The sequence below is a fragment of the Uloborus diversus genome, chromosome 4 (genome assembly GCF_026930045.1).
Source record: "Uloborus diversus isolate 005 chromosome 4, Udiv.v.3.1, whole genome shotgun sequence".
NCBI classification, from domain to species: domain Eukaryota; kingdom Metazoa; phylum Arthropoda; class Arachnida; order Araneae; family Uloboridae; genus Uloborus; species Uloborus diversus.
In genome coordinates this window covers 118841871-118869371 of record NC_072734.1, presented here as the reverse complement: position 1 = coordinate 118869371, position 27501 = coordinate 118841871, and the positions used below count along the sequence as shown (strand labels likewise).

Genomic DNA, 27501 nt, shown 5'->3' with positions numbered 1-27501 from the left:
ACAAGTATATATAAGGCTGGTGAAAACTGCATCAGTACATTTTCTCTTGTAGATACAGTCACAAGGAGTTCAGTCATGATTGCTAAGGTAAGTTGATATTCTTACATAAAATGCAGTAGGTTATTGAGTTTATCGTGAAAACTTAGGTGACTTGTATGTGTGCTCGCATAATCAAACACTTTTTGTTCATCATTAAATGTGAACTGAGATAACTGCACGCTGTGCCATTAAGGGTCTTTCCAACTACGCGGGGTTTTACTAAAATTCCCGTAGATAGATACACAAACAGCAGTAAAAGTTCTGTTGATGTGTTTCGTCATTACCAAAAAGCCTATTTTTCGATGTAGTACATGTGAGCTTCTCCATTTAGATTTTTCTGGGATGTCTTTTATCCTAAAGCTCGCATCTGCCGCATTGGAGAAAGGGCTCCTTGTAAATCCTTAAGTGAGCTCTGCAAAAAGTGAGCATATGGATGAAAAGACATAGTCTTTTCACCCATAAGCTCACTTCTTTTGCACTGAAAAAGGGGTTTTTTGTAACTCCGAAACATGTGTATGCAGCTTTCCTGTTAATTTGTTCTCTAAACTGCTGTTTATTTATTTTTTTAAAAGCTAAGTTGTTTAAAAAAGGAGATGTTCTAAAATTTCGCAAAATGTATTTTGAGCAAGCAGGCAAACTCTATTATGAATTATACACTATACATTTTCGATTATACTAATTAGAGATTATACTAAACTACTCCCGCTACTTAAAGATTAGTTCAGAAACCTAAACTTGTTAAACTTTGTTGGAGAAAACACATTTTTAACTCTTTTATTTCATCTTGTATTCATTTGTATGTTGTTTATGCGGATTTCAATACGACTAAATTTATCGTCAGGAAACCATAGACAAATATTTCAGTCAGCCAGTCATTTATGGTATCCCCCCCCTCTCCCCCTTCCTTTGAAAAATTAATATGTTAACATGTCAGTGGGGGGGTATTTTCGCTATTTTTTGGTGCAAGTTACATTCAAAATATACTCTTCGTCCTCCCCCCCCCCCCCCACACAAAAAAAAAGATTCGAAATGACAGGCCTGATTTTAGTGCATCGAGAACCGATCCTAAGATTCCAATTGAAATAGGCACATTGTTTTGGAAAGGGGAACAAGACTTTATTCGTGTAAAGATATCTGCTCATTTTAATCAACCAAACGCAAGCTCAAATGATAAAAAAAAAAAAAAATAAATATCGCGTTTAAAAATGGATTTGATAGTCTGAAATACACAAATAATTACATGTTAATATAATGTCTTAAATTACGCAACAAGAATTTTGAAATACCAGTGTAGATGCCATTCGTAAAAATATTATTTATCAACCGAGACAGAAAGAAAAGATCTTTAATGACTTATTTTGTTTTCTTTTTAAAAAGCAATACACCCTACTAACTGGTTTGGAAGCAATTCATTAAAAGAAATAAAAACTGTAATGATATTAGTTATTTTTTTCCTTTTTTGTGATACGGAGCCCTTAATCAACTTTATAATAAAGTACCCCAACTCTTAGTAGAGATTATTTTAACTGTCACTGAGTGCCTCTGAATACATCCATTCGATAAAGTGTTTGAAATATCTAAACGAAACGTTCATTTGTTAGAGAATCTATGCAGTTTTTTTTTTTTTTTTTTTTAATAGTTTAGGAATGGTTGATAACCAGAATTATTTACAATTGTGGCTAAAGAAAGTTTGAATTTCTTTCCAGGTCGCCATTTTGTTCGCTGCTTTGGCAGCTGCCCATGCCAGTGCCATCTTGCACGGACATGCCATCAGCACTGGAGTGAGTGCCAGCGCACGCAGTCAAGATGTAAGTACATTTACTAATTCACTCTCAATAGTTAGGACAAACCCACACAGAATTTTCATCTAGTATCCCGTGCAGCGTGTAATAACTTAAGGAGGAGGAATGATTTTGTAGTTAAGATTTAAATTCCAATTCCTGATAATTCAGTTTAATGGTTTTGCATCATGATCTAGCAAATATTTATCACTCTCTTCTTTTAAATGGCGAATATTTAGAAATATATTATTACAATTCGATAAAAATATAGACAGAGTCTGGAGAGCACAAAGAGGAGGATAGATTTTGAAGACCCTTTAGAAATAATTCTGTCCTAATAATTTCTATCCATTGGTGTTTCATTGTGAGGCTAAAATCAAAAGTTCTTGAACTATGAAAAGTTAATATAATGCGGTAATAGATCTAAACTTACTTGCTTTTGCAAGCTTGGAATTTAAATCAGAAACAGATTCAAATACGGGTTTCTTTGATTACCAAAACGTGGTACCCAAAAAGAGATGGTCAGGAATCAACTCTTGCATTTCTCAAGCTGTTTTTCATGCTAAGATTTGACACATGGTTATTCTTTATAGAACTGATTTAATGAGACTATTTTTAGTTCTTACCTAAACAAGACACAGATGTGTTGATCTTAAAATTTGAATGAATGTCAATCTCAACATCAAAATGGAAATCTCAACAAGGAATATCTTTCCTTATATGAAATGCAGGTTACATTGAAATCTTTACAGAAGTTATACCAACACATTTAAAAGCACGCCTCACCAGAGGAGCGACCAGAGAGAATGGGAGAATCAAAACACTTAGAAGATTCTTTGATTTTAAGCCGCATTTCCGATCCTCAGTATGAAGATTTATAAAAATCCTCATCAGAAGAGAACTCTATAGTTTGGTACAAATCTAACACGGCAGCGTAGTAATACTGTGATTAGGATCTGCGTAGTCATCACAATTCTACCAGGTTAGATTTTTCCCTACTACAGTTATATCATCCCCCTTACTACAATCTTCGGGAACATAAAGCAAATCAGAGCAAAAAATTGCAAAAAAAAACATTCCCGTATTTTTGCTAAAACATTACACACATGCACATGCATGTATGCACATCACATGTATATGTGAATAATTGTATTTATGTATATTACAGGCTCACGGTAACTACGCTTTCGGTTATGACATCAAGGACGGTCACGGTGCCACCAACTCCCGATCCGAGGTCGGAGACGGACACGGCAACGTGAAGGGATCCTACACATTGGCCGACATTGACGGACGAGCCAGGAAGGTCGAATACGCCGCCGACGGACACGGATTCAGAGCCGTCGTCAAGACCAACGAGCCCGGAACCGCCGCCAGCGCCCCCGCCGCCGCCCTCATCGACAGCCCCTACGCCGGACCCGTCGCCCCCGTCGTAGACCACGTGGCCCCCGCAGCCGCCGTCGTTGGACACGCCCTCGCCGCCCCCATCGCCCACGGAGGAGCTTGGGGCTACGGACTCGGACACGCCGGTGTCTTGGGACACGGTCTCGCCCACGGAGGACTCGTAGGACATGGAATCGCCCACGGAGGACTCGTAGGACATGGACTCGCCCACGGAGGACTCGTAGGGCATGGACTCGCCCACGGCGGTCTTGTCGGACACGGACTCGCCCACGGCGGTCTGTTGGGACATGGATTGTGGCACTAAATTATTTTAACGTAAGTAATGTGTGACGAACTCTAAGAACCCTTTTAGAAGAAGAAACGCTAATTTTGGTTTCCTACGCTAGTTAAACGCTAATTTTGTTGTTAAGTTTTTTTTAAATTAACCTTTCGAAAAAGAAAACAATCATTATTTTAAAAACAGTATTGTTCTTATCTTCTGAGAGATAAAAAAACGGGGGGGGGGGGGGTTGAATTTCACTGACATGAAATGTAGTTCGCACCAGTCACAAATAGAGTAGGTTTTTAGTTCATAATATTTCAAAATATGCTTGTCATTCCGTTCTTCTAATTTTTACTATACTGTCCAGGCTTTTTCGTCTTTTTGTCATGCATTAAGCAAAGAGATCGGAAACGAAAGAAGCAATGTTTATAGTTGCTGACAATCAGTAACTCACATTTTGTTTTGAATAAAAGAGAGTTGTATATGTGACTGATCCCGTCAGAAATGCTGTTGAACTTCGTTTGGAATTTGGATTGTTTGTATTTAAATGCAAAATTATTATTATTTTACGAGTATTCCAGAAAATTAAAACAGAACATTGCACAAGTTCATATAGAACGTTTCACGTTTAATAAATATGCACTTAAACATTCTCTCCAACTTAAAAAATTTCTATGCTCTCAAATTTTTCAGGATTGTAATTTGGTTACTGTTGAAAAATTCAAGCATTTAAAAACCAGTAACTACATTACCTTTCACTTAATGTTCAATTAATGGAAGAAGGAAATATGTATACAGATTTCCCATGTAAACAAGGCTTATCTTTGAAAAACAAATAATGCAAATGTTGTAATTCATAGTATTCACGAGGGAAAAACACGGATTTCCTCTGAGAGAATAAATGACCCATTTCTTTCCAAATATCAGCTATTTTGAGAGCAAGTTATTATTTTTGAACCAGACATACAACAAATTATATGACATAAAACGTATTGGTCAAAGCGTGTAACCTTTATAATGTGTATTTTCAAAAATATTTCTCAAAATATCACATAAAGATAATATTTAATTATATGTTCTTTATTAATCAAAAACTCAAACCAGTATATATTTGTAAGTAATCAAGGAATTTTCCTTCCTTTGCAGATCAGAATCGTTTCATTTATGGACTGTGATCGATATGCATCTGTGATCGCTTTTCTCTGCTCTGCCTGTACAACTATGTTGCCAAACTTCCTCAAGAAATTTTGCACCTTCAATTGGTTCGATGGTTTTGCTCAGTCGTATATCAATGGGAATGGTGCGAAATCTGATGAATAGAGCTTAGAAGAGTTCTTCATCTGTCTTGGGAAGCAAAAAGCTTTGTAATTTATTTTTTCCTGTTGTGTGGGTGTAAATAAACGTCCTTTCTCTTTGCAAATTGAGTTGGTTTTAATTCATCTTTAAAAAGAGGAGGGGGTGGGGAGATTAATCTTCAGACAATACATGCCTCAGAAAGAGGAAGAAAGAGAAAAGTCCTAAACTAACACGAATAATTTTGTGCTGAACAAGAAGATTACTCAAAATCTGTAACAATTTATTTGTAAAGCAGTCAGTGAAAAATAAGTTTTGAACTTGCCTTTCAGTAAAACTGTTGCACCTCAGAAATTTAAAGCACAAACAGAAAACATTTTTTTTTCCTAGCTATCGAAGGCTGCTAAAAACAAGAAGTTCCACCTAAAACCAAACGAGTCCACCTTCCCGTGCACCAAAAATGATTTTCTAGCATCAATAAAAAATAAATAAACGAACAAATAAAGTATTAGCACCTTTCAAACAATGCAATTAACATATTTTTCCCCATAAAAATGTCTTTAATCGCTTTTAAGAAAAAAATAATAAAAATCCTATTAAAATAAATACATTTTATCACAAAAACTCGTTTGTAGCTCTTCTGAATAAAAATAAAGAGCATCGGAATTTATTTTTCTCCATTGCCAAAAACTAATAAATAAATAAATTAATGTAGTCGAATAGCGACTTACGCGACGTTCCAAGACCCCTCGTGCAAGTCGAAATTTTGCGTTGTGGTATGTAAAATTTTTCATAAACGTACCTAATTATTTGAGACACTTGTTAACACCACCTCAAATTGTTTTAAACCATTCCTTAATTATACATTAACGTTTCTTACATAAAGAACTGAATTTTTATTTGTATTAAAAAGCTGTTTTAATCAATATAATATGCTGTTACGATGCACAAAATCAGTGATCAACAGGAAAGAGGGACATTAAACAAACATAATATGCTGTTACGATGCACAAAATCAGTGATCAACAGGAAAGAGGGACATTAAACAAACCAGTACGGTACGTACAGTATGTAGTTATCATAAAATGGTGTTCTATAGTAACACTGTACAGTAGATCTAGTAATGATATTTGTAACTTAAAAAAAAAAAAGATGTTGATAATTTATGCTGCATGATCAAATCGTTAGTCTAATATATTTTTTAATTCATTGCTTCGCTAGTTCTTTTATAACGTTTTCATCTATGGCAACACCCTTCTTCCTGGTTTCTTTAATTCTCAATACAAGAGATGCTTCCATTTTCATAATTTTTGAATTTCGCTTAGACACTAATCGGCAAACTTTTACTGATTTTCTTCTCTTGGTTTTAATTGTACATATGGAAGATTCACTCACACCTAATTGTCGCGCTACCTTCAACGCATTTTTTAGTTGTTCAAGTACGTCGAGAACCTTTAGTTTTTCTTTAATTGTCAGAAACTTTCTCTTTTTCTTTCTGTCTTCACAAACTTTTGATGAAACAGTGCTCTTAGGTGTCATTATGCTTCATAAACTTTCGCATTTATAATGAAAAAAATAAATGTTAAATGAGGAGTAGTTGTTTGCATACACAAACAAAGCGATGTTCAGATTAGTATGGTGTGGAAACTCCTGCTGCGAGTGATGCTAAGGAGTAAAGGTCCGTTCACGAAAAGAATATTTTAAGTAGCCAATAACAAAGTCGATACTTTCACACCATGACCCCTTTCTGAAAATTTTCGTGTCGCGGACGAGGAATTCGCCTTAGGTCTAAAATTATTTACTGGTGAAAAAATCGTGTTATAGCCATTTCGCGTAAGTCGAATCGCGTTGTAGCGGGAATTGACTATGCATCAAAAAATAAAAAAAGAAAAACGTTCTCTTCCATTCATAAATCCTCTTCAGCTCTTAAGTTTTCATTAAAAAAAATAGATGATATATATATATATATATATATATATATATATATATATATATATATATATATATATATATATATATATATATATATATATATATATATATATCGTCTGCACAGTTATTATTTCTTTCTGTTAAAAAATAAAGCACTTCGAATTTCCTTTTATTAAACGTTGCCAGAAATAAAATTAATTAGTTAAAACTTTTAAATGATATCAAATTATCTAGGGAGTAGAAGACTTTAAATTTCAAAGTTGGATTCATACCGTAGAAATGTATGGATAATTTGTATCTGCAGTAGAAGATTTCTGCGATGACCTAGAAATGATGTTTACTTACCATAAAAAAGTAAAGAAATAAATAAATGATAAAATAAAAATTCAGTGAACTGACTTTGGAAAAACGAGGTTTCGGTTATAAGAATGTCGGATAGTCGAGGTTCTACTGTATCCTCTTTCAAGTCTGATTTCATTCTTAGTTACTTGTAGTTTGGATAGATATCTTGAAAATACCTTGAGTCGTTCGATAAATTGACACTAGCTATGATATTACTTTAGAGCTTGGAACAAAAGAATCTATTAACTAGTACCGCCCAGGGACGGCATTTCAGCATTTCGTTTGGGGGGTCGAGTTTCTTAAACATGAATTTCCTCAGTACGGTATAAAACCAAAATATTGGTTAACAAGAACTGGTAATTAAATGGTTTTAATGTTAAGAATAATTAGGTTTGTGAAGAACAATTAAAATTTTTTCGATCGAAGCTTTAAATTTATTTTGTTATAAGTTATCTCACAAAATATCTCGGTACTAGTTTTTATTTTTTAGTAAAGTTTTAATCTGCTATTTTTGGAGTCAGGAAGAACAGAAAATTTTGTAACTATAGTTAATCAATATCCAATGACTTAATTTATTGCCAGGAAGGTCTTGCTTTGCCTCATTGCGCTTCGAAGGCAATTCTCTAACCTCCTGAGACACGAAAGTCAAAATTGGTTGACGTTCAGTTCTCCTACAACTTTCTGGTTGTGTGCGTAGTTTTTTACACCGATGAAGAGGCTCCATTATTGTAGCCTTGAAATAGCTATATGCTGTATTTTTGTGTAAATTTGTGCTTTATTTACGTCGGTTTTTCAATTTAATCACGGAAGTCATCTTTCAAATGACTGACCTGATTGAAAGAGTCAAAAAACAATGGAAGCAAGAAAGTTATGTCAAAAAAAGCACATTTCCTTTAGATTCCTCTCTTTAAAATAACCAAGAAAGCTTTTTAAATAGGCTAGTATTTATTTTGTATCATTAAAAAGTATAGTCACAATTCACAAAACAATTCATCTTTCCTCATGCTATTACTTATAAGTGTAATATTTTCTTTTTCGCTTTCTATAACCGACCTACATAATATTGAAGTTAAGACCAATAATAAATATTTCTCATTAAATCCTGTCTCAATTTTTTGAGAAACTGAATTGATCAGTTTATTCAAAATATTGATTTAATATTTTGACTAAAACTTCATCTGGGTTTTGTCACCTCTTCCACGTTGGCATACATTAAAAACTGTTACGAAAAGCTCTGTCACAAAGTTCCACACCTGGTTCAAGTATGCATTAATGCAAAAATCACTAAGAGTTTCAATTGTCAATCCAAGAATTAAGATTAGCGAATTAAAATTTTTATGATAGAGTGTATAGCATTTACCAAAAAAACGCTCCGCAGTATAAATAAAGTAAACAAAAAATTCAGACAAAGGCATACACATTAAAATGACATCAAATGTTTTATCAATGAAAAGGTCGCTTTCCAGTAATTCTTCCATGGGGCTTTTATAACTCTTGAAGACCATCTTGTGTCACACAGAGATTGTCAAGTAAAGAGCCTCAAGATGCATTTGTTGATGTGAAAGTATTTTTTGATGTGAGATGTTTCTCAAAAATAGCATATCTTTACAAAAAGTTTCCATGAAAGCACATGATACACCGAGTTGCTAAAATGTGTTTCTAGTACATGGCATCAATGAACACTTACTAGCTGAACATTAAGTTATAATATGAGCATAAAAATTTATGTAAAATGACATGGAATTTACGCGTAAAAATTGCAGTATCTACACTGTACGGGTATCTCATACAAAATGCACCATCATAACATAGATTACTCAATTTTGAAATATTTAACCCATATGAAAAGATTACTTCTTTACTTAAGGCAAACACTTATCCTCCATCAGTTTTTTCTGTTCTGAAAATTCAGACAAATGATTTTCTGAGTTATCTGAATTGAATTTTACCATTTTATATTATTCTTAGTGAAAAATTTGGTTGTGCAACCGCCCCCTCTCGCACCCCCTATTTGCCGCCCCTGGTACCGCCACACTGTCTGCATTCTCTCGTGTAATTAAATGGTTTTCTTTTATTTACTGTATAACCTTGATTAAATGATTTTCAAGGGACCAGAAAAAGTTATCGTTAAACCAAGGATATCGTTAAATCGAGGAGCATGGACATTTAATGCAGTCAAATCCGGACCAGTGAAATGTATCATTAAATTGAGGATATCGTTGAATCGGGTATCGGTTAAATCGAAGTTATACTGTATTTTTATTCATTTATTTATTTATTTTTTATCATGGAGAAAAAGAAATAGAAACGTGATTTTATGAAGGAAAGAAAACATTATTAACAATTTATTTAATTTAACCTAGAATATTATGGAAATATTTTTAAAACTTTCACGAATACGATCGTTGCTAAAAAATTTAAATAACAAGAATTAAAATCCCATTCCCTCACTAAAAGAGTTAATTCCTTTAAAAGAGGAATTTTGGATTTTTTTTCCTTCTGCGAAAGTGTCTAATAACTATGTAGTTTTTTGAAAAGATGATTTCCTAACTAAAATTAGTCAGAACAGCTGTGTTCCCTTCAGTCAAATGTTCTACTTTCAGGTCCTGTAATTAGTAGAGGAACAAAAAAAATACATGGAGCCGGAAATACTTGAATTTTCCCAGTACTTAATTTTTAATGTCGGAATTCTAAAACAAGGTGTGACCTCGTGTGACATCACAAATGATGAATGTTTACATAATATGCAATGCACCGCTGTGTGTATTCAATTCGTTTTCTAAATCGTAAGTTTTTTGAAGCTGTATTTTTTATCGGACGTTGTGGCGAATGGAGTAAACTGAAAAACAACGACATAAAAAAGCATTCCATTCTTTGAACGAGTGCAGTTCTCAGAACTTTTTTGTGCACTGAATCGAATATATCAAGTTTCAATTCTATAGGGCGAAACGTTCCAGAGATATCGAATTTTAGTTCAACTTAAATATAAACATTTTTTAATTTTTTTTTTATTTCTTGAAGTTTTAAGTACTTCTAGGTGTCCTATGTGCTTAAAAATTGGCATATATACTGTAAACAACGAGTACGTTAAAAGTGCACAAAAATATTTTACGTTTTTCTTTCTTTCTTTCTTTTTTTTTTTTTTTTTCTGAAAGAAAACGGAGAATTTTTTCGAAAGGAAATGAAACAATAGGAAGAGAGCAGAGAAAAACTCAATTAACTAGTACGGCCACAACATCTGCGTTCTCTACATTCTCGCCCAGAAGCACTAGGTATAAAATACGCGGACGACCTACAGCAAGGAATACATCCCACTTTAACTAAATTATCATTGTAAAAACTTCAATGCGTCTGTCTCAATCAGTGGCGCAGCAAAGGGGGGGGGGGTGAGGTGAAAACATCCACACAGAGCCATTGGTTTTAACATATTTGCAAATTTTAATACAGTAGTTTATGCATATGAAAGGGCTGCTTTGATCAAAAACCATTTAGAACAACATTTCAGAAAAAACATTCAGAAATTGCAATAAAGTAAACTCTCTAGTTTTTCGAATATAAAGGTGCGATTCGTGAATTAATTTCGAGGTCTTTTTTTTCTACATAGGCGTGTTCACAAATGCAGATTTATGTTCTACTAGTGGTACTCGCACGGCTTTGTCCGTAGTTGAAAATTAAATGGTCATTCGGTTCGCCAGTATATTTACAAATAACGGATGACGAATTTCTCGCCAATTGGCTATGTTCTTTCGCTCTCAAATTCCACGTCATGATAATTTCGTAATTTCCTCGTCCATCTTATGATAATTTTGCTCCGGAAAATGTTCTTAAAATTGAAATAGAAAAAAAAAAACAAAATCGAATTTTTGAAAAATTGCTTCGAGGTGCACACCCCCATGCTACAAACTAACTTTGTGCCAAATTTCATGAAAATCGACCGAACGGTCTAGGCGCTATGCGCGTCACAGAGATCCAGACATCCTACAGACATCCAGACAGAGACTTTGAGCTTTATTATTAGTAAAGAAAATGAGTTTTTGCCCCCAATAGTCTCGAGGGATTTTACTTTTCTTCCATATTTCGGAAGAAAGAATAACCCCGTCCTAAATACCTCCGAGGGGAAACATTCGATTTTGAATCACTGCGAAAAAATTTATCCAACCACAAGAAAATAAATATAGAAGTTTGAGTGCTATTAGAGCAATACTTCTACTTTATGAATGGGGGAAAAAGTACTGAAGCGAAAACGAAAGTTTAAAACTTAGGGCGTTAATTAACGTCTGCTGGTTTCAAAAAGAAAGAGTTATGCGCATTTAATGACACGGCCAGCGTTGGATAGGGAAGTTCGCTTTTCTGAGCTATTTCAATGCCAATGCGAATGGAAATGGTGTAAGCATGTCTTGCCTGACACGGATAACGGTGAGGTAGTTTCATAAATTAAATTTTTCCGGCATATTGAGTGGCCTGACACGGCAATACAGTCGAGTCGCTCTACAACGCGATTCGACTTACGCGAAATGGCTATAACGCGAGTTTTCCACTTGTAACGAATTTTAGAGTTAACTTGAATTCTCCACCAACAACGCGAAAATTTTCGACAGAAAACCGAAGATCAGTTCATCACTCTTTTTTGTTTTTCTTCCTCTGCTGACGAGTTTCCTGACGCGCATGCGGAACTAGGGGAAGAGTGATAACAATTTGCGATCGCGCATCATAAATCATCATCATCTTCATATTTTAAGTTATAAATATAATAAGTGAATCTGCTGTAAAGTATCATTAAGTTGCTTCATTTTATTATTACGACACACTGTGCGTACCGTGCTGTTTTATTTTGTATCTATTTCACCCCTTAATTATTGATTTTGTGCATCGTTGATTAATGAAGAATTTTTAAAGTACATGTAAAAATTCACTTTATGTTTGAAATGATAATTTAATTTTAAGAAATAGTTTAACAGTTTGAGAGGTGTTTACAAAGACCTAAAATAACTAAGCATGTTCACAAAAAATTCGTATTACATACCCGTTCGCACAACGCGAAATTTCGACTTAGGCGAGGGATCTTAGAACGCATCTCTCGCGTAAGTCGAGACTCGACTGTATTTGCCGTTCCTAATGTTGCGTGAGGGTGAGTTTCCGACATTTTAATTTTTGCAAATAAGGAGTAGAAGAAACGCCTTTCCATATTTCATTTGCAAGATGTACATTTCTGTACATTTAAGTATTTCAATTAGTGATCAGTAGCAATTAAAGTTCAAAGAAAAAAAAAACATTTTAATGCCAATTTCGCATTCACAAAGCATGGAAAATATAGGTTTTTCCCTCTTACTTAATAAATGTATTTTTTAGTTTTTTGCAACTGTTTAACTATGAAAGAACGAAAATGAGACGACAACAAAAAAATTTTGACAAAAATGTGTGCAATGATTTTTAGAAGAAAAAAAATGCATTTATGGTTTTAGTAGAGCTGGTCCATTTAGACTTAATACATGAAAAAAAAATTTCTTTTCATGAGTTATTCATGTTTTTACTTCCTTTTACAAAAAGGAAGTATTGTATTCGCGAAAAAAATTTCACTCAAAAATCGAACTTAATTTCCATTTTACTACATTATGAATATTGAGGTTTTTTTTTTTTTTTTTTTTCCGACTCGACCACACGTGGATAAGTGCCTAAGAACGTATAGACACGGGAAATATCCATGATGACTATTCCCGAGTTAATTACAACGAATTTTCTCGTGACGTCTGTATGTACGTATATATGTGCGTATGTATGTCGCATAACTCAAGAACGGTATGTCCTAGAAAGTTGAAATTCGGTACGTAGACTCCTAGTGGGGTCTAGATGTGCACCTCCCCTTTTGGTTGCATTCGGGTGTTTCTAAAGGGGTCTTTTGCCCCTTTTTCGTCGGAAAGATTGTTAATTTCGATGTAAACTCAAGTGGTGTTATAATATGGCGGACACTTGGCGATATATCGCCAGTCTTTTGGTCATAAAGTTTTGTCGTCAACATGGTGACAAATTTGGCGGTTTTTTTTTTTTTTTTTTTAAATCTGTTTCAATTTCGCCACTGTTGGTGATATTTAGAGAGTAAACTGTTGAATCACATTGAAATTTCCAGTAATGGGGAAATGACATTAAATTGGAGTAAAAGGAAGTCATGTGATGCACACATCAGCTCGGTTTTTTTTTTCAATATAAGTTATGACAGGCATCAAAAATCAAAAAGTTTTAACTAACCTTCAGCGTCTTGTTAGGTAATTAGGGAAAGCAGTAGTTGAATGTAATTAAGTCACACTGAGTTTTAAAGTTAAAGAGTTTTGGTATTTTATTTTGCTCATACAGCCTATGAAAAATGATTCAAGAATTAAATCTGTTCCTGTGCTTTGCACTCTAGAAGATATTTTAGAGAGATAAAGAAAAAACATTAATATTTTGTTTACGGCAATGGCGCACATCCCTCAAATGTTACGAATCAGCGTTCCCCCTCCCCTCACCTCCCGAATGAGATCAAAACACTCTCAAATTACCCCCCACCCCCGCCTTTAAACCCTCACAGACCTTCTTGTAGGCACCTGACTAAACAAGAACTGGAGACATACAAAATGATACACAAACTAATAGAATATACCTATTATTATGTTTTGCCATAGCAATGTACTTATCTCTAGTGCAATTCAATTTAAAAAAAAAAAAATTTGATTTGAAGTTGAGAAATGCCTATTTCAAACAGACTTTCTCAATTTCAAATCAAATCGACTACTTTGAAAACGTGTGGATTTTCTTGTGAGAGGGGCACCAAATTCTGACAGGACCTGGGCACCACTTTGACTTGATCGGGCCCTGCCTGTTTGTCAACATTATTAGCATTTTAAATATGAATTAACTGTCAAGTGTAATTTTTGTACTTTCTTATTACTATTTGTGAGTATCTTGACTAAAAACTTTCTTTAATCTCATAAGCATAGTCTTCTATAAAATACCACATACAGGTGAGTTACTGATAAAACAAGGAAAAATATGGGCGATGATTTCCAATTAAGATGCATTCTATTTACATATGAGGTGGACAATATTAAACCAGCTCAATCAGTGAACTTTTTACTTCCTTTTACAAAAAAGGAAGTATTGTATTCGCGAAAAAAATTTCTCTCAAAAATCGGCTTTAATTTCCATTTCTCTCACCTCCGAATAAATGTTGAGTTTTTTTTAACCCGATCACACGTAGATATATGCCTAAGAACGTATAGACACCCGAAATATCCATTTTGACGACCCCCCGAGTTAATTACAACGAATTTTCTCGTAACGTCCGTATGTACGTATGTATGTGCGTATGTGCATATGTGTGTATGTATCTCGCATAACTCAAAAACGGTATGTCCTAGAAAGTTGAAATTTGGTACGTAGACTCCTGGTGGGTTCTAGTTGTGCACCTTTCCTTTTGGTTGCATTCGGATGTTCCTAAGGGGGTCTTTTGCCCCTTTTTGGGGAAAAATCAGTTAATGTCCATGTAAACTCAAGTTGTGTTGTAATTTGTCGGACACTTGACGATGCATCGCCAGTCTTTTGGTCACCAAATTTTGTCGCCATCTTGGCGACAAATTTGGCGATTTTTTCCGTTTTTTAAAAAAATTTGGTTTCATTTTGTTCACTGTTGGTGATATTTAGAGAGTAAACTATTGAATCCATAGACTAATAATAAGAGTAGACCGAGCTATGGCAACCCTTTGCTGCTCATGAACCAAACCATGTGACTGGTGGATATCCTAGCAACAGCGAGCGTTAATCGTAGCAGACGATCAACGCCAGCGCGAAATAAAATAAATAGAATTGATGGAACACGGAAGAATGATCTTTTATGGAGTCCGATTTGTAAATTTGTTATTCTAAGTTGTAAATATTTTGTTAATATAGTGAGTTTTTCGTTTAGATAGCATTGTGCATTTTCTTTAGTCAATTTCAATAACTCTCTAAGCAATAAAAGATGCAAGCGACCAAGAAGAATCAGCAAACGGTAAGATTTTTACCTACAGTTTCAATTTAAGATACCGATTAGTACATTTTTGCGTTAACGCGAAACGTTTATGCCATTTCGTTCACGCCAACGCTGACAGCTCCAAATGAAATAAAAGTTAACGAAAACTGATCAAAAACTATTACTAATGTCAAAAAAATGCATAACTAAAAGAAAAACAGTTCAATCTCTGCACCTGGAAGTTTTTTTAATGAAAACACATTGTCTTAAAATACATGTCGAGTGCCAAACTATAGATAATGCTGCCATCTAGCAACCATGCCGCCAAATTCTTCGCCAAGCCCTTCCACTAGTCACATGATACATCTATGAACCAATTTTCTTTATCAGCAAGAATGAGAAAGCTCGGTCTACTCTTATTATTAGTCTATGATTGAATCACATTAAAATTGCCAATAATGGGGAAATGACATTAAATTGGAGTAAAAGGAAGTCATGTGATGCACACATCAGCTCGTTTTTTTTTTTTTTTTTTTTTTTTTTTTTAGTTTCATGATTCTTGGTTGATACTATCAATTACAAAACGATTTGAAACGAATTCCTCTCAATTAGGTTGAAAACCGCTGCCAAACATAGGTTACATTTCGAAACCGATTAAATCCATGCTTCTACTAAACGGCTATTGTAAAAACATACAGGGAACCAGGAAAATTATTAAAAGTGCTGAATTATTACACATTTTTAATAAACATGCTAATAAATCGCACAAAATTAAGATACCATCTGCATTTAATGTTAATCGGAATTTGAAAAGAATATGAAAACGAGCTGATGTGTGCATCACATGACTTCCTTTTACGCCGATTTAATGATAATAGTGCCTTGGAGTAAGCAAAGAAATTTTAAATATTTTTACCCCAAGTTTGCTGTAAACTAAAGCAAAAAAACGCAATTTTCCCAATATTTGACATTTAATGTGATTCAATGGTCAACTCTCTAAATATCGCCAACAGTGGCCAAATTAAATCAGATTAAAAAAAACGCCAAATTTGTCACTAAGTTGGCGAAAAAACTTGGCGACCAAAGGCTTGACGATATATCGCCAATTGTTTGCCAAATTATAACACCACTTGAGTTTGCATTGAAATTAACAATGATTTCTCCCCAAAGAAGGGTAAAAGACCCCCCTTAGAAACACCCGAATGCAACCAAAATTGGAGGCGCACAGCTAGACTCCACCAGGACTCTACGTACCAAATTTCAACTTTCTAGGACATACCGTTTTTGTGAATTATGCGAGATACATACGCACATACACACATACGCAAATACATACGTATATACAGAAGTCACGAGAAAACTCGTTGTAATTAATTCGGGGATCGAAAAAATGGATATTTTTGGTATTTATACGTTCCACGTGTGGTCGGGTTGATAGAAAAATTCAATATTCATTCGAGGGCGAGCAAAATGGATATTAAAGGGGTGATTTTTGGGTGAAAAGTTTTTCGCGAATACAATACTTCCTTTACTTCGTAAAAGGAAGTAAAAAAAAAAAAAAGTTTATTTCCAAATCAGCTGTCTGAATTTGTTATCTCTAAGTACTACAAAAGCACTTATCTTTGCGAGCCGTAAACTTCGCGAAAGTAAAAATATCAGTAATGTCGCGAGCTTAAAATTTCATGGTTTTATATGAACAGAACCGAAATTTGAAAAACCCACCTTGAGAAAATATTTTTCGAGGCATAAATTTTTGCAGTTACGATGAGCTCGCGAAAATCGCGAAAATTAATTAAGTGATTTTACAGTAACTGAAAAGTACTGCCGAGTCAAAAATAAAAACAACCAATTCGCTCACCAAAGATTATTCAAACGAAAATTAATTCTTTTGGGAAAATTAGGTAGGCGGAGCAAAAAGCGTTTTTTGTTTCTCCTGCAATTTTTTAAAAAATGGACTGCGACTGCTGCACATAGCACAAACACTACGCTATGAGTAGCCGTGACAAGTGCAACACCCCTCCCTGTCATTTACTAGTCATTATGATCTGTAGAATTACACCATCGAACTTTACTATGGGGTTGCGAAACAAATATCTTCTTTTTATTTTTGTTTCATTCTTGAAACTTTAATGTGGATTTTAGTTTTTCTATTGTTCAGAGACTAAATAATATCGGTGCTACAGATTATGGTGTAAAATCGTTCGTCATCGTAAGCACCATCACCTCATAATCTTTTTTCTATAATCAGTTTATGCTCGCAAACTCATTATTTAATATAATTACATAAACCAACAAGCCATAACACCTTCCAGAAAAATATTCTAAATGTTCCACTTCTAGTGGTGTAACCGAAGGGGGTCGTCAGAGGGTGGCTTCTCCCCACTTTTTTACTTTAACGCAAGCGTTTCCTCACTTTTTAAATTGCAATATCTTTCGAATGTTTTTTCTTACCTTTATTGTTTATATTCTTTATTGTTCATATTCTTTATTAATACATTAATTGAAGGGCAATCAGGTTACCTTTTTTTCTAGTAGCGTAGTCGAAAAGAGACTTAAGGAGGCGGCGTCCTTCCACTTTTTTATTCTAACTAATAAAGGTGTGCCTCCACTTTTGATGTTAAAATAACTGTTACGTTAACATCAAAGTTATTATCAGAAACTTAAGCACGCCTTGTGAGCACCCCCTCACGTTTTTCCCCAAAACTATCACTGCTCTCTTCTCATGGATTCCATGCAAAAATATATAACATTGGTAACAAATTTATATAATGGGAAAATTTCCGCTTCAGCAAATAAATATAAACATATATTCAAGAAGAAAAAAAAAGTTGAAAAAGTTTTAGTAAATTATTTGAGAATTTACCTGCACTAAATGTTAAGGAAATCAGTTAACTCGTCCAAAACGTGACCTCCACAATTGAAAAAAATTAAAAGCAGGTTCAGAAATTAGACCACTATTCCTGTCAGAATTCCAACTCCGACCCATATCTAATTCGTGAACTTATATTCTTCTTGCTGCGAGCGTAATTCGCGCCCCTTTTCGGTACAAAACAACGAAAAACGAATGAAATTAAATGGCTGGCGAGAAATTTTCCTACTTTCTCACCGGAAGAAAAATACCCACAACTGGTTTAGGTGCGGTAGAATTCTTACTTTTGATCTTCGACTGATTCAATGTACGTTGAACTAGATGGGTGTCCTTGGTGGAATAGAATATATATAAAGTGGAGTGGGAGACTTTGACATCGGATACCCAAGCAGTCATCTGTTCCTTGTGTGAACACTTTAATAAGCTTCTCCAAGCAAAATGTTCGCAAAGGTGAGTTGAGTTGTTTAATGTTTGCATGTCACTGAAAGTCTGCTATGGATTTTTCTTGTTCTTCAAATTAACTTGCATTTAAACTCAAACAGCTTTGACTTTCTTTAATTATTTAACTTCGTTTCATTTAATTTAATATTGAATTTAATAACTGCAGAAAGTCTGAAACAACTTAACTTATGCACGAGACACACATCGTAAAATGAACTTAACGGTACTGAAATCCTTTGCTTTTAAATGTGATCTGGGTTAGAATTAAGACGTAGCTAAGTGGTACTTCGCGACGAAAGATTTTGGTTTGACGACCACTATTTCACATTTAATCGATATTTTTGACCAAAAAAAAAAAAAAAAAAAATGTATCGACTAATTTTGCCCCTAGCTGTTATTTTTTACTGACTTAAAGCAGTGGCGTCGCTACGAGGGAGGGGGCGGTCTGCCTTGGGCGCAACACGTCTGGGGGAGGACACCCAAAGTGGAATTGCAAGTTTATGAAAAGTATAAAGATAAAATGCATTTTTAAGATTGCAAATTTAAATATTTTGATCCCACATCATGGAGTGGGACTCATACTCAGGATTAGGTTCATATTGTCAAAAGTTAGACCTGGTAGTGACTTCCTCTTTAATCAAAAAACTAAAAAACATTATTTTAACCTGTGTTTGAGATACTTTACAATAATTAAGAGGCCATCAATTTTATACTCTCCCCCTTACTTTTTAGACCTCGGAACGGTTGAGCACGTATGCGTCTAGGACAAGTTATATAAAAAGCGTTCATAGTTTTTATTTGTCTTTTGTACATTAATCCACTTAAAATTTCTTAACACAAATATATGGTTGTTTCTTAAAATTGTATAAATTTCATGTTTTCACAGAACATTAATTTTTTTTTTTTTTTTTTTTTTTTTTTTTTTTTTTGCGTTTGTCGAGGGAGGGTGGGTGACACCACAAAGACCGCTCCGGGTGTCACCCATGGTAAGTACGCCATTGCTTTAAGTAATATGCATCGATTTCCTATTTTTTTTCTTTTTCAAGCTTCGAGCAACGGAGTCTATCGTTAGCATTCGTGGTATACTCTTCTCTGATACTTCATCAGCCCCCATTATTTTTAAACTACACCTTAGCCATATTTCATCTATAAAAGCTAGGCTATGTGCCGATGACGCCTAACTTTCACGTCCTAATTTAAAAGCATGGATGTGACACTCTTAAAATTAACCTGATATCCAATAGACGTAGCTGAAAATTGTTCTTTGATTACTTGAAATGATCAGTTCGCAGCCTATGCGCTAAACCGAATGTTTACAGTTAACAAATAAGGTGAATATTATTTTGTTGCTGAAGTAAATTCATATGCTGTCAGGTATTTATTGAAAATCTTGAAATTAAACTCATGTGAGTTATTTTAAATACAGTAGAATCTACTTTTTATATTCTTGCTACAAAAAAAACTCAGTTCGCATGTGAAAAAAAGAAATGTAACAGTTTTATTATGGTGGCAGGCTTTTGAGTAAGATTAGTAAATGCCACTTTCTTTTCCAGATCTCCATTTTCTTTGCCATCTTGGCCGCTGCCAACGCCGCAGCCCTTCTGCATGGCCACGGAGCACACCTGGTCAGCACTGGAGTCAGTTCCAGCGCAAGATCTCAAGATGTAAGTATGAAACACATAAACTGCTTATTGAATTAAAAAGTTAAACATTCATTCAACTGGAGTGGTGGCCTATGATTTCATGCACGATTAAATATTTGTTTCAAAGAATCAAGGACGAGGCAAGAAATGTCTACTTGCAATGTCTAAGCAGAAAACAATGAATTTCAACGCTAAACTAAGGATAAGAGTCGTTGTAACATAGTTCTGAGGCGATAATAGGCAGCAGTTACCCAAATTTAAACTTGATACTGGAAGAAGCAATTCACAGAAATCGAAATTTTATTCTAACAGTTGCTGCAAACAGATTCTGGAGTCTACAGCGTAAAAGCTTGATTTGACTCTGGTGCCAGTGGGTAAAATTTATTGGCATTTGATTTTGATGACAAAAAGGAAATGTTATAGGAATCTCATTCTAATATCAGACGGTTATCGTAACTTGATTTTGATACAAGAAGGTAAAAGTGCGGTGTAATTTGTTTCTCATGCCAAGTTATAAAAGTTATTGGAATTTGATCCTAATGCTTGACAGGAGCCGCTAAAATGAGATTACATTGTTGCAGAAACAGTGACTGTAATATGGTTTTTATTCGAGATATCAAATGTGAATAAAGTTAGTTCTGATTCCAATGGAATGACCCCACAGTAATTTTATTCCGGTTTTAAATGATCAGCGTCAGTGGAGTTTGATGCCATTGGTACATACACATATATGTATGAATTAAGCCGTAGAAAATTAATAAATACTAATATGATACACAAATCCCACTCCATCACATTCATTATCAAGGATTAATTCCTATATTGTACCTACATCTTAAATAAAGAAGTCCCTTTCCATTGTATTTCTATTTCCTTTATAAATGTAAATTTGTGTTCACACTGAAGAAGAAACCCTTTAAATTTTTAATTAATAAAGTATTTGAAAGACATATTTAATTATTAGAAACTAATTTAATTACGCAAAGTCAATAATACACTATGTCGAAACATCAACCATAGCAAATATTCCATATCAACAATGATTTTACGCAGCAGGACCTTTGCCTCCGCAGTTTAACACTTCTGCTCATGTGAACTGTCTTTCATGTATTTTTCACATTTTATTTGGCATGAATATCATAAATTAACAGCTGTATGGAAAGGAAACATCAATAAAAATTGTTAATTTAATTAAATAGGGTCATGTGAAGAGCAGTCCTGTACTTTGTTTACTTTTAATAGCTGTTCGTTTATTTTTAACACCGGAATATTAACAGCATCTGATGAAGTTTTCAAATTTTTTAATTCTTTTTGACATTAGTTAATCATTTTGTTGCGTAAAAAGAATCTATTGGAATAGCTCTAATACAAATGTTCACCCAAAATTATTGTGTAATACCCATTTTCTAACAAACAGCATTCTCATGGTTAAAAACAATTACAAATGAAAACTGTATAAACTTTTGTAAATACTTTCGACATTCCTTCGCTTCATTCTCTACAGCATACCATTAGTTAGATTTCTTATTTGCTTTCCTTGAAAAGTTCCCAAAACCTTTCGTCTGCTAAATGAATTGTATTTGGGTTTTTGCCAGGGTTTGGAAATTCTTAGATCCAGATTTGTTTCTGTAGTTTTGGAACACTCTTACTACAATTGTAGTGAACTCACAGAGCATGGAATCTTAAAAATCAATCTCTGTTTCCCTCATTTGAGACAGGAAAGACATTACTAGTATTTTAATGTATTAAGCTAAAAAATTTCTCTTCAACAATCTACAATGAACAAAAAATTTAATCCATGTATATATGTATGTTACTGTGAATGTTTGGAATCTCTTAAAAGTCGACAGTACCCGGTGAGCATCAACATTCTCATACCAAAGACATCGGCGAAAGACCGAATATTTCCGGTTCATATCCGGTGATTTCGCGGAAACATAAATACACAAATACGCTTAGAGAAATCGTAAGCGGTTTTCTAATCTGAAAAATAAAGAAGCTTCAAGATACTAAGTTGATATTTTTGTGTCTATAGTTAGAGCAAAACTAACCTGCCAGCATCGGGAAGGCTGCACAAATCCTAGTCACAATAATACGACGCTGCCAGTTTAGGTTTGCTCCCACTAAAGTAATATGAACAAATTTGCAAATGTGTGCAAAGCTTTTTACCACATATTATTTCAACCTTTTAAATATTTCCAGATATTTTTTCTTTGCATAGCCATTTTAAGAAGAACCTTGATTCATTTCAATGAAGAACGTATGCGCAATGCAAATGATGAGCTTAGTAACTGTTTCAGCTTCATACGTGCTATTTTGCAAGTCATTTAGTTAATAAATCAAAAGATTTATTAATCCAATTTGTCAAAAACAAATGACTGATATCACGGTCTACATTGATCAACGTTTCATGTTAGAATGAAACATATTTTTCATGACTTATTTTATGCCTTTACAAAAAATTTTAAAATAGCCTGATATTGGGGAAAAATATACGGGGTGAATATCTGCTATTTTAGTATCTACAAGTGGCATAAATTTGAGCATCCCAAGTTTCACAAAATATTGGTGAAGAGTAAATCATTTCACTAGAAAATAAAACTGTATTCTCTATAACGTTTACGTGTTGAATCAAGAAAATCTTACTTCAATACACAATATTATCTAATAAGTTCTCTCATAAAGCTGATGATATATTATTATTCTTCAGGCTCACGGTAACTACGCCTTCGGCTATGACATCAAGGACGGTCACGGTGCCACCAACTCCCGATCCGAAGTCGGAGACGGACACGGCAACGTGAAGGGATCCTACACCTTGGCCGACATTGACGGACGGGCCAGGAAGGTCGAATACGCCGCCGACGGACACGGATTCAGAGCCGTCGTCAAGACCAACGAGCCCGGAACCGCCGCCAGCGCCCCCGCCGCCAGCGCCCCCGCCGCCGCCCTCATCGCCAGCCCCTACGCCGGACCCGTCGCCCCCGTCGTCGACCACGTGGCCCCCGCAGCCGCCGTCATTGGACACGCAGCCCCATTGGTCCATGGTCTTGCTGGACATGACCTTCTGGGTGCTCGATTAGCTCACGGTCTTGCTGGACATGGTTTGTTGGGTGCCCCGTTGGCCCATGGACTGGTTGGTGACCACGGAGCTTATGATCTCACCGGACATGGAGCTGTCCTTGGTTTAAATCACGGAGCACTTGGTCATGGCCATGGAGTTCTCGGAAATGGACTTTTTGGACATGGATCTTCCATCGGTTTGAATCACGGACCTGTCGGACTTGGTCATGGAGTACTTGGACATGGACTTGGAGGACGTGGAGCTGCTCTTGGATTAGCCCATGGAGGACTTGGACACGGTTTATATTAAGCGCATAAGGTACAAAACAAATTAAAAATATTCGTAACCAATCGATTCACGATTTAACACAATTATTCAAAATTATAAAACTGATTATCCTTGCGCATTAGCCTAACAACTGGATTTTCGAGCAACTAGTCTATTGATTTTTCCGGTTATGACCCCTTTCAGTTTTTTCTGAAATTTTCCTTCGGCTAGAACTAGAAGCTCTATTGCAGAATTTTGCGCGTATTACAATGTACTTAAACATTCAAATTTTCATTAAACGTTAAGCACGGATTAATTAGAAATGTATCAACAAGTAGGTCAATAACGAATGCCTTAAACTCTTGGACATTTCATAAAAAGTCAAGTGAACGTAGAAAACACTTGTAACAAACCCAAAAGAAGTTTTCTGGTTTCCTTAATTATTTCATCGAAAGGCAGAAACATTAGGTGAACACTGAACAAGCATGCAAAACACCGTCATCTGTTTAATCGACGTGTAACTTATGCACTTCAATAATTAATATTGGTTTTCTTTGTCATACATTTATGTGGCATTTAAATTACAGTATTTTTTAAGTACTAAAACTCTTGATTTGATACAACTAGCAATTTAATTTAACAAGGATAGGTAAGATGGAAAATGGTATTTCCAGTTTCACATTCTGCAACTTTGGCATAACAGGTGAAAACGAGCTGATGTGTGCATCATATGGCTTCCTTTTACGCCAATTTAATGATAATAGTAGTGCCCTGGAGTATGCAAAAAAAATTTTTTTTAATATTTTTGCCCCAAGTTTGTTGGAATCTAAAGCAAAAAAACGTTTTGTACAGATTAATTTTCCCAATATTGGACATTTTAATGTGATTCCATGGTTTATCTCTCTAAATATCGCCAATAGTGACCAAAATAAAGCCAAATTTAAAAAAACCACACCAAATTTTTGTCGCCAAGTTGGCGAAAAAACTTGGCGACCAAAAGCTTGGCGATAGGTCGGAAAGTGTTTGCCAAATTATAACACCACTTGAGTTTGCATTGTTATTAACAATGATTTCCCCCAAAAATGTGTAAAAGACCCCCCTTTAGGAACATCCGAATGCAACCAAAAGAGGAGGTGAACAACTAGATCCCCCTAGGAGTCTACTTACCAAATTTCAGCTTTCTAGGACATACCGTTTTTGAGTTATGCGAGATACAAACGTACATACAGACGTCACGAGAAAACTTGCTGTAATTAATTCGGGAATCATCAAAATGGATATTTCGGGTGTCTATACGCTCTTAGATATATATCCACGTGTGGTCGGATTGGGAAAAAAACTCAACATTTATTCGTGGGCGAGCAAAATGGAAATTAAGACCTATTTTTGGGTCAAAATTTTTTCGTGAATACAATACTTCCTTTACTTCGTAAAAGGAAGTAAAAAAAATCATGTCTTAAAACGTTTTCCTTGGTTGCTCCATCATTGGGTATCATGTAAAAATTTTGCATTTCACAGCCATATTTTTCACTTTTGAAAATTCTTTTTTCTCTCGGAAAGCGATTTCTAACTACAAAATCTATCATAAAATCGTTCTCGATTTTTTTTTTTTTTTTTTTAAATAATGCAGCTGAAAGTTGAACTACATATTTATATATTTTCGGATAAGGCGTATCAAGGATTCCAATTTCGATCCGCCCAACGGAAGAAAGAGCAACTTAAGAAAGATGCTAACTAATAATTAGATTTGTCCCTATACTAGAGAGCCAAAATTACAATCTGTAGAGAGGGTAGTCCAAGCGCAGATTCAGTTTCTAGTTTTTGGTCTTAAGTGTCATTTTTGGTAATAAATAGGGGTCTGGGACAAATTTTTCGAAAGATAAGTCTGCAAAACGCAACTTTAGACTCTCTAGTACCTCCCCTCTGGATCCGCGCCTGGCTGAATTATAACTATCGATACATCATATAAACTTCTATATTAAAGTAGACAAAATCTGTCAAAACCAATGGTTTTCGGGGGAACCTCCCCCCCCCCCCCCGCCTCTCGAAACGCTCCTATGTCTTTAAGCTTGTTATGCATATTCATGAAATCTATGACATGCTTTCTTAAATAATTCTTACGAAAGAATTTAATTTTAAATTATGAAACGTTCCAAATGCATATGCAAATTTTTTAAGAATTCAAAACCATGATTAATAATCACATTGTTAGCTTTTTATTAAAAACCTAATATTGTTTACTTTATTTTTCAGAATCTTTACCTACGAAGGAATATTTCAGCTTGATTCGAATTCATCTGTGACTTAAGACGCTGCCAAAAATGAAAAGCTTTATTATGTGTTCATACTTTGCTTCGTTTACCCTTGTTTTTTCAATACAAAACACACTCGGAACAATGGGGCAAATCTGCATGTTTTCCTGTCTAAAAACTTTTGTACTTTTGTGTGGTTCTTGTTTAAGTTATTAGATGTATTTTTTGTGTCGTAATAAAAAGCACATTTTAGAAGTTTTGTGTTTAATTTTTGTTCAAAAGTTAAAAGTATTTATTTATTCACTCATTTTCAATGTAATCAACAAAACCTGTTTTAAAACTACAGTAACCTCTAACTTAAGCACCTTGAACTAGAAATAATTTAAGGCATTAATGATGTATAATCATAAAGTTATTGAATGTTGAAGTTAATGACAATTCATTTTTTGCATTTTCTGGAGTTTTCCCGTTTCTGTGTATTCCTCATGGATTTTTAATGCACTTTTTACGTTTTAATACTTTTTTTCAGCGACTTTTTCTAGGTTTTAGCTTTTTTTCTTCAAATTTCTGATTCAAATAAGATATGATTTATTTATTCAATTTTGGAGTTCTACGGCAAAAATGCCACTTTTCAAGAATAGTACAATCTGCTAAGTAGCTCTATCATCTTATCAGCACAGGAGTAGATATCCTCATTATTCACTTTAAAAACGGAACTAAAGGAATGAAGCAAACACACACTGCTTCACAAAGAAAGGAGCACGAAAAAGCTGACACATCAGGCACTGAACAAGTTTCTGTACTGACTTTAACTTTCAGATTCTAATTGCAGTCATTTTCTTAGAACTAAACTTCTAAGAGTGTATATAATCTTTCTCAATACTGCTGTGCTTCGCACAAAAGTCGTATCTGCAGTCTTTATCAAAATGGGGTGGTTTCTTTCAGTCAAAAGTACTACTTTTAGTCATTGAAATGGATAGAATGAGCAAAAAAAAAAAAAAAAAAATACATAAACCCAGAAAATACTTTCATTTTCCCAACAGTTTTTTTTTAATTAATTTTTTTTAATGTCCGATTTTTCAAACAAGGAGTGGTCTTTATGACGTCACATATGATGCAATTTGGCGCATCTTTCTACTACGTTTCCACGTTATGATAATCAAGCAGCGAATTAAAATTGCGCTCTACGCTTGCTATCAACCATATCGTGGCCAATACACGTGAGCAAAGATGCGAATTAAATATTTTGTTCTGTGAATGGCAACATTGAGTGGCATTTCATCATTTGTGATGTCACATGACAGAAGTGTAAACAATGAAAGCGCAACGATTTAAGTAATTTTTTTTAATTATTAAACTTTAAAAAAATATTTAAAAAATGGTCAGATCCTATGTTTTTAAGCATGCTCTTTCATAAAAAAAATGCTTTTAAAATTTTGGAAACGACCCCATTGAATTACGATCACCAAGTAGTTCTCGATCACACATTTTACCTAAATACAGTAGCCACCGCTTTTATAAATTACGTATGTTCTAAGCAGTTTTGATTCCAAAAGGCGGCTGATTCAATAAAGCAGCTATTTCAATAAAGCTGGATTTGGTTCTGTTTTTGACGATTTGATTCATTAAAGCGGTTGATTCACCAGTGATTCAACTAGCCGGCGTCCACTGTACAATGTTTTATAATCATATGTCGATGGGAAATCTATTTTAAAGAAATCTGAAAAAGTTGCAACTGAATCAAAAACATGGAGGCGCAAAACTTTAACCGGTAATTTCTCATTTTGAACTCAGCTGCAGATACGATTTTTGTGCTTAGTACGGCAGAATACTGAAAAGCACAAACTTTTTTTTTATTTCTTGAAACCTTTTTGAGCTCTTGCTTGTTAGAACTGTTAGTTGTTTCGGAATTTGAGTAAGCTATTCAATTG

At 34.6% G+C, this 27501-nt stretch overlaps 1 protein-coding gene across 2 annotated transcripts; it reads left to right on the top strand.

Moving 5' to 3' along the window:
- LOC129221495 (adult-specific rigid cuticular protein 15.7-like) lies at positions 1 to 25720 on the top strand. 2 transcript variants are annotated; one of them, XM_054855976.1, is made up of 4 exons: positions 1 to 87; positions 1746 to 1847; positions 22698 to 23369; positions 25572 to 25720. In XM_054855976.1, the coding sequence occupies exons 1-3, from the start codon at positions 76 to 78 to the stop codon at positions 23358 to 23360; spliced, it is 777 nt and encodes a 258-aa protein (XP_054711951.1). In that variant the 5' UTR covers positions 1 to 75; the 3' UTR covers positions 23361 to 23369; positions 25572 to 25720. The 2 variants fall into 2 exon arrangements, with proteins under 2 accessions (XP_054711951.1, XP_054711953.1); XM_054855978.1 differs by lacking the exons at positions 22698 to 23369; positions 25572 to 25720 and adding exons at positions 2989 to 3539; positions 4633 to 4906 and having other exon boundaries at positions 35 to 87.
- The last annotated feature ends 1781 nt before the right edge of the window (positions 25721 to 27501 follow it).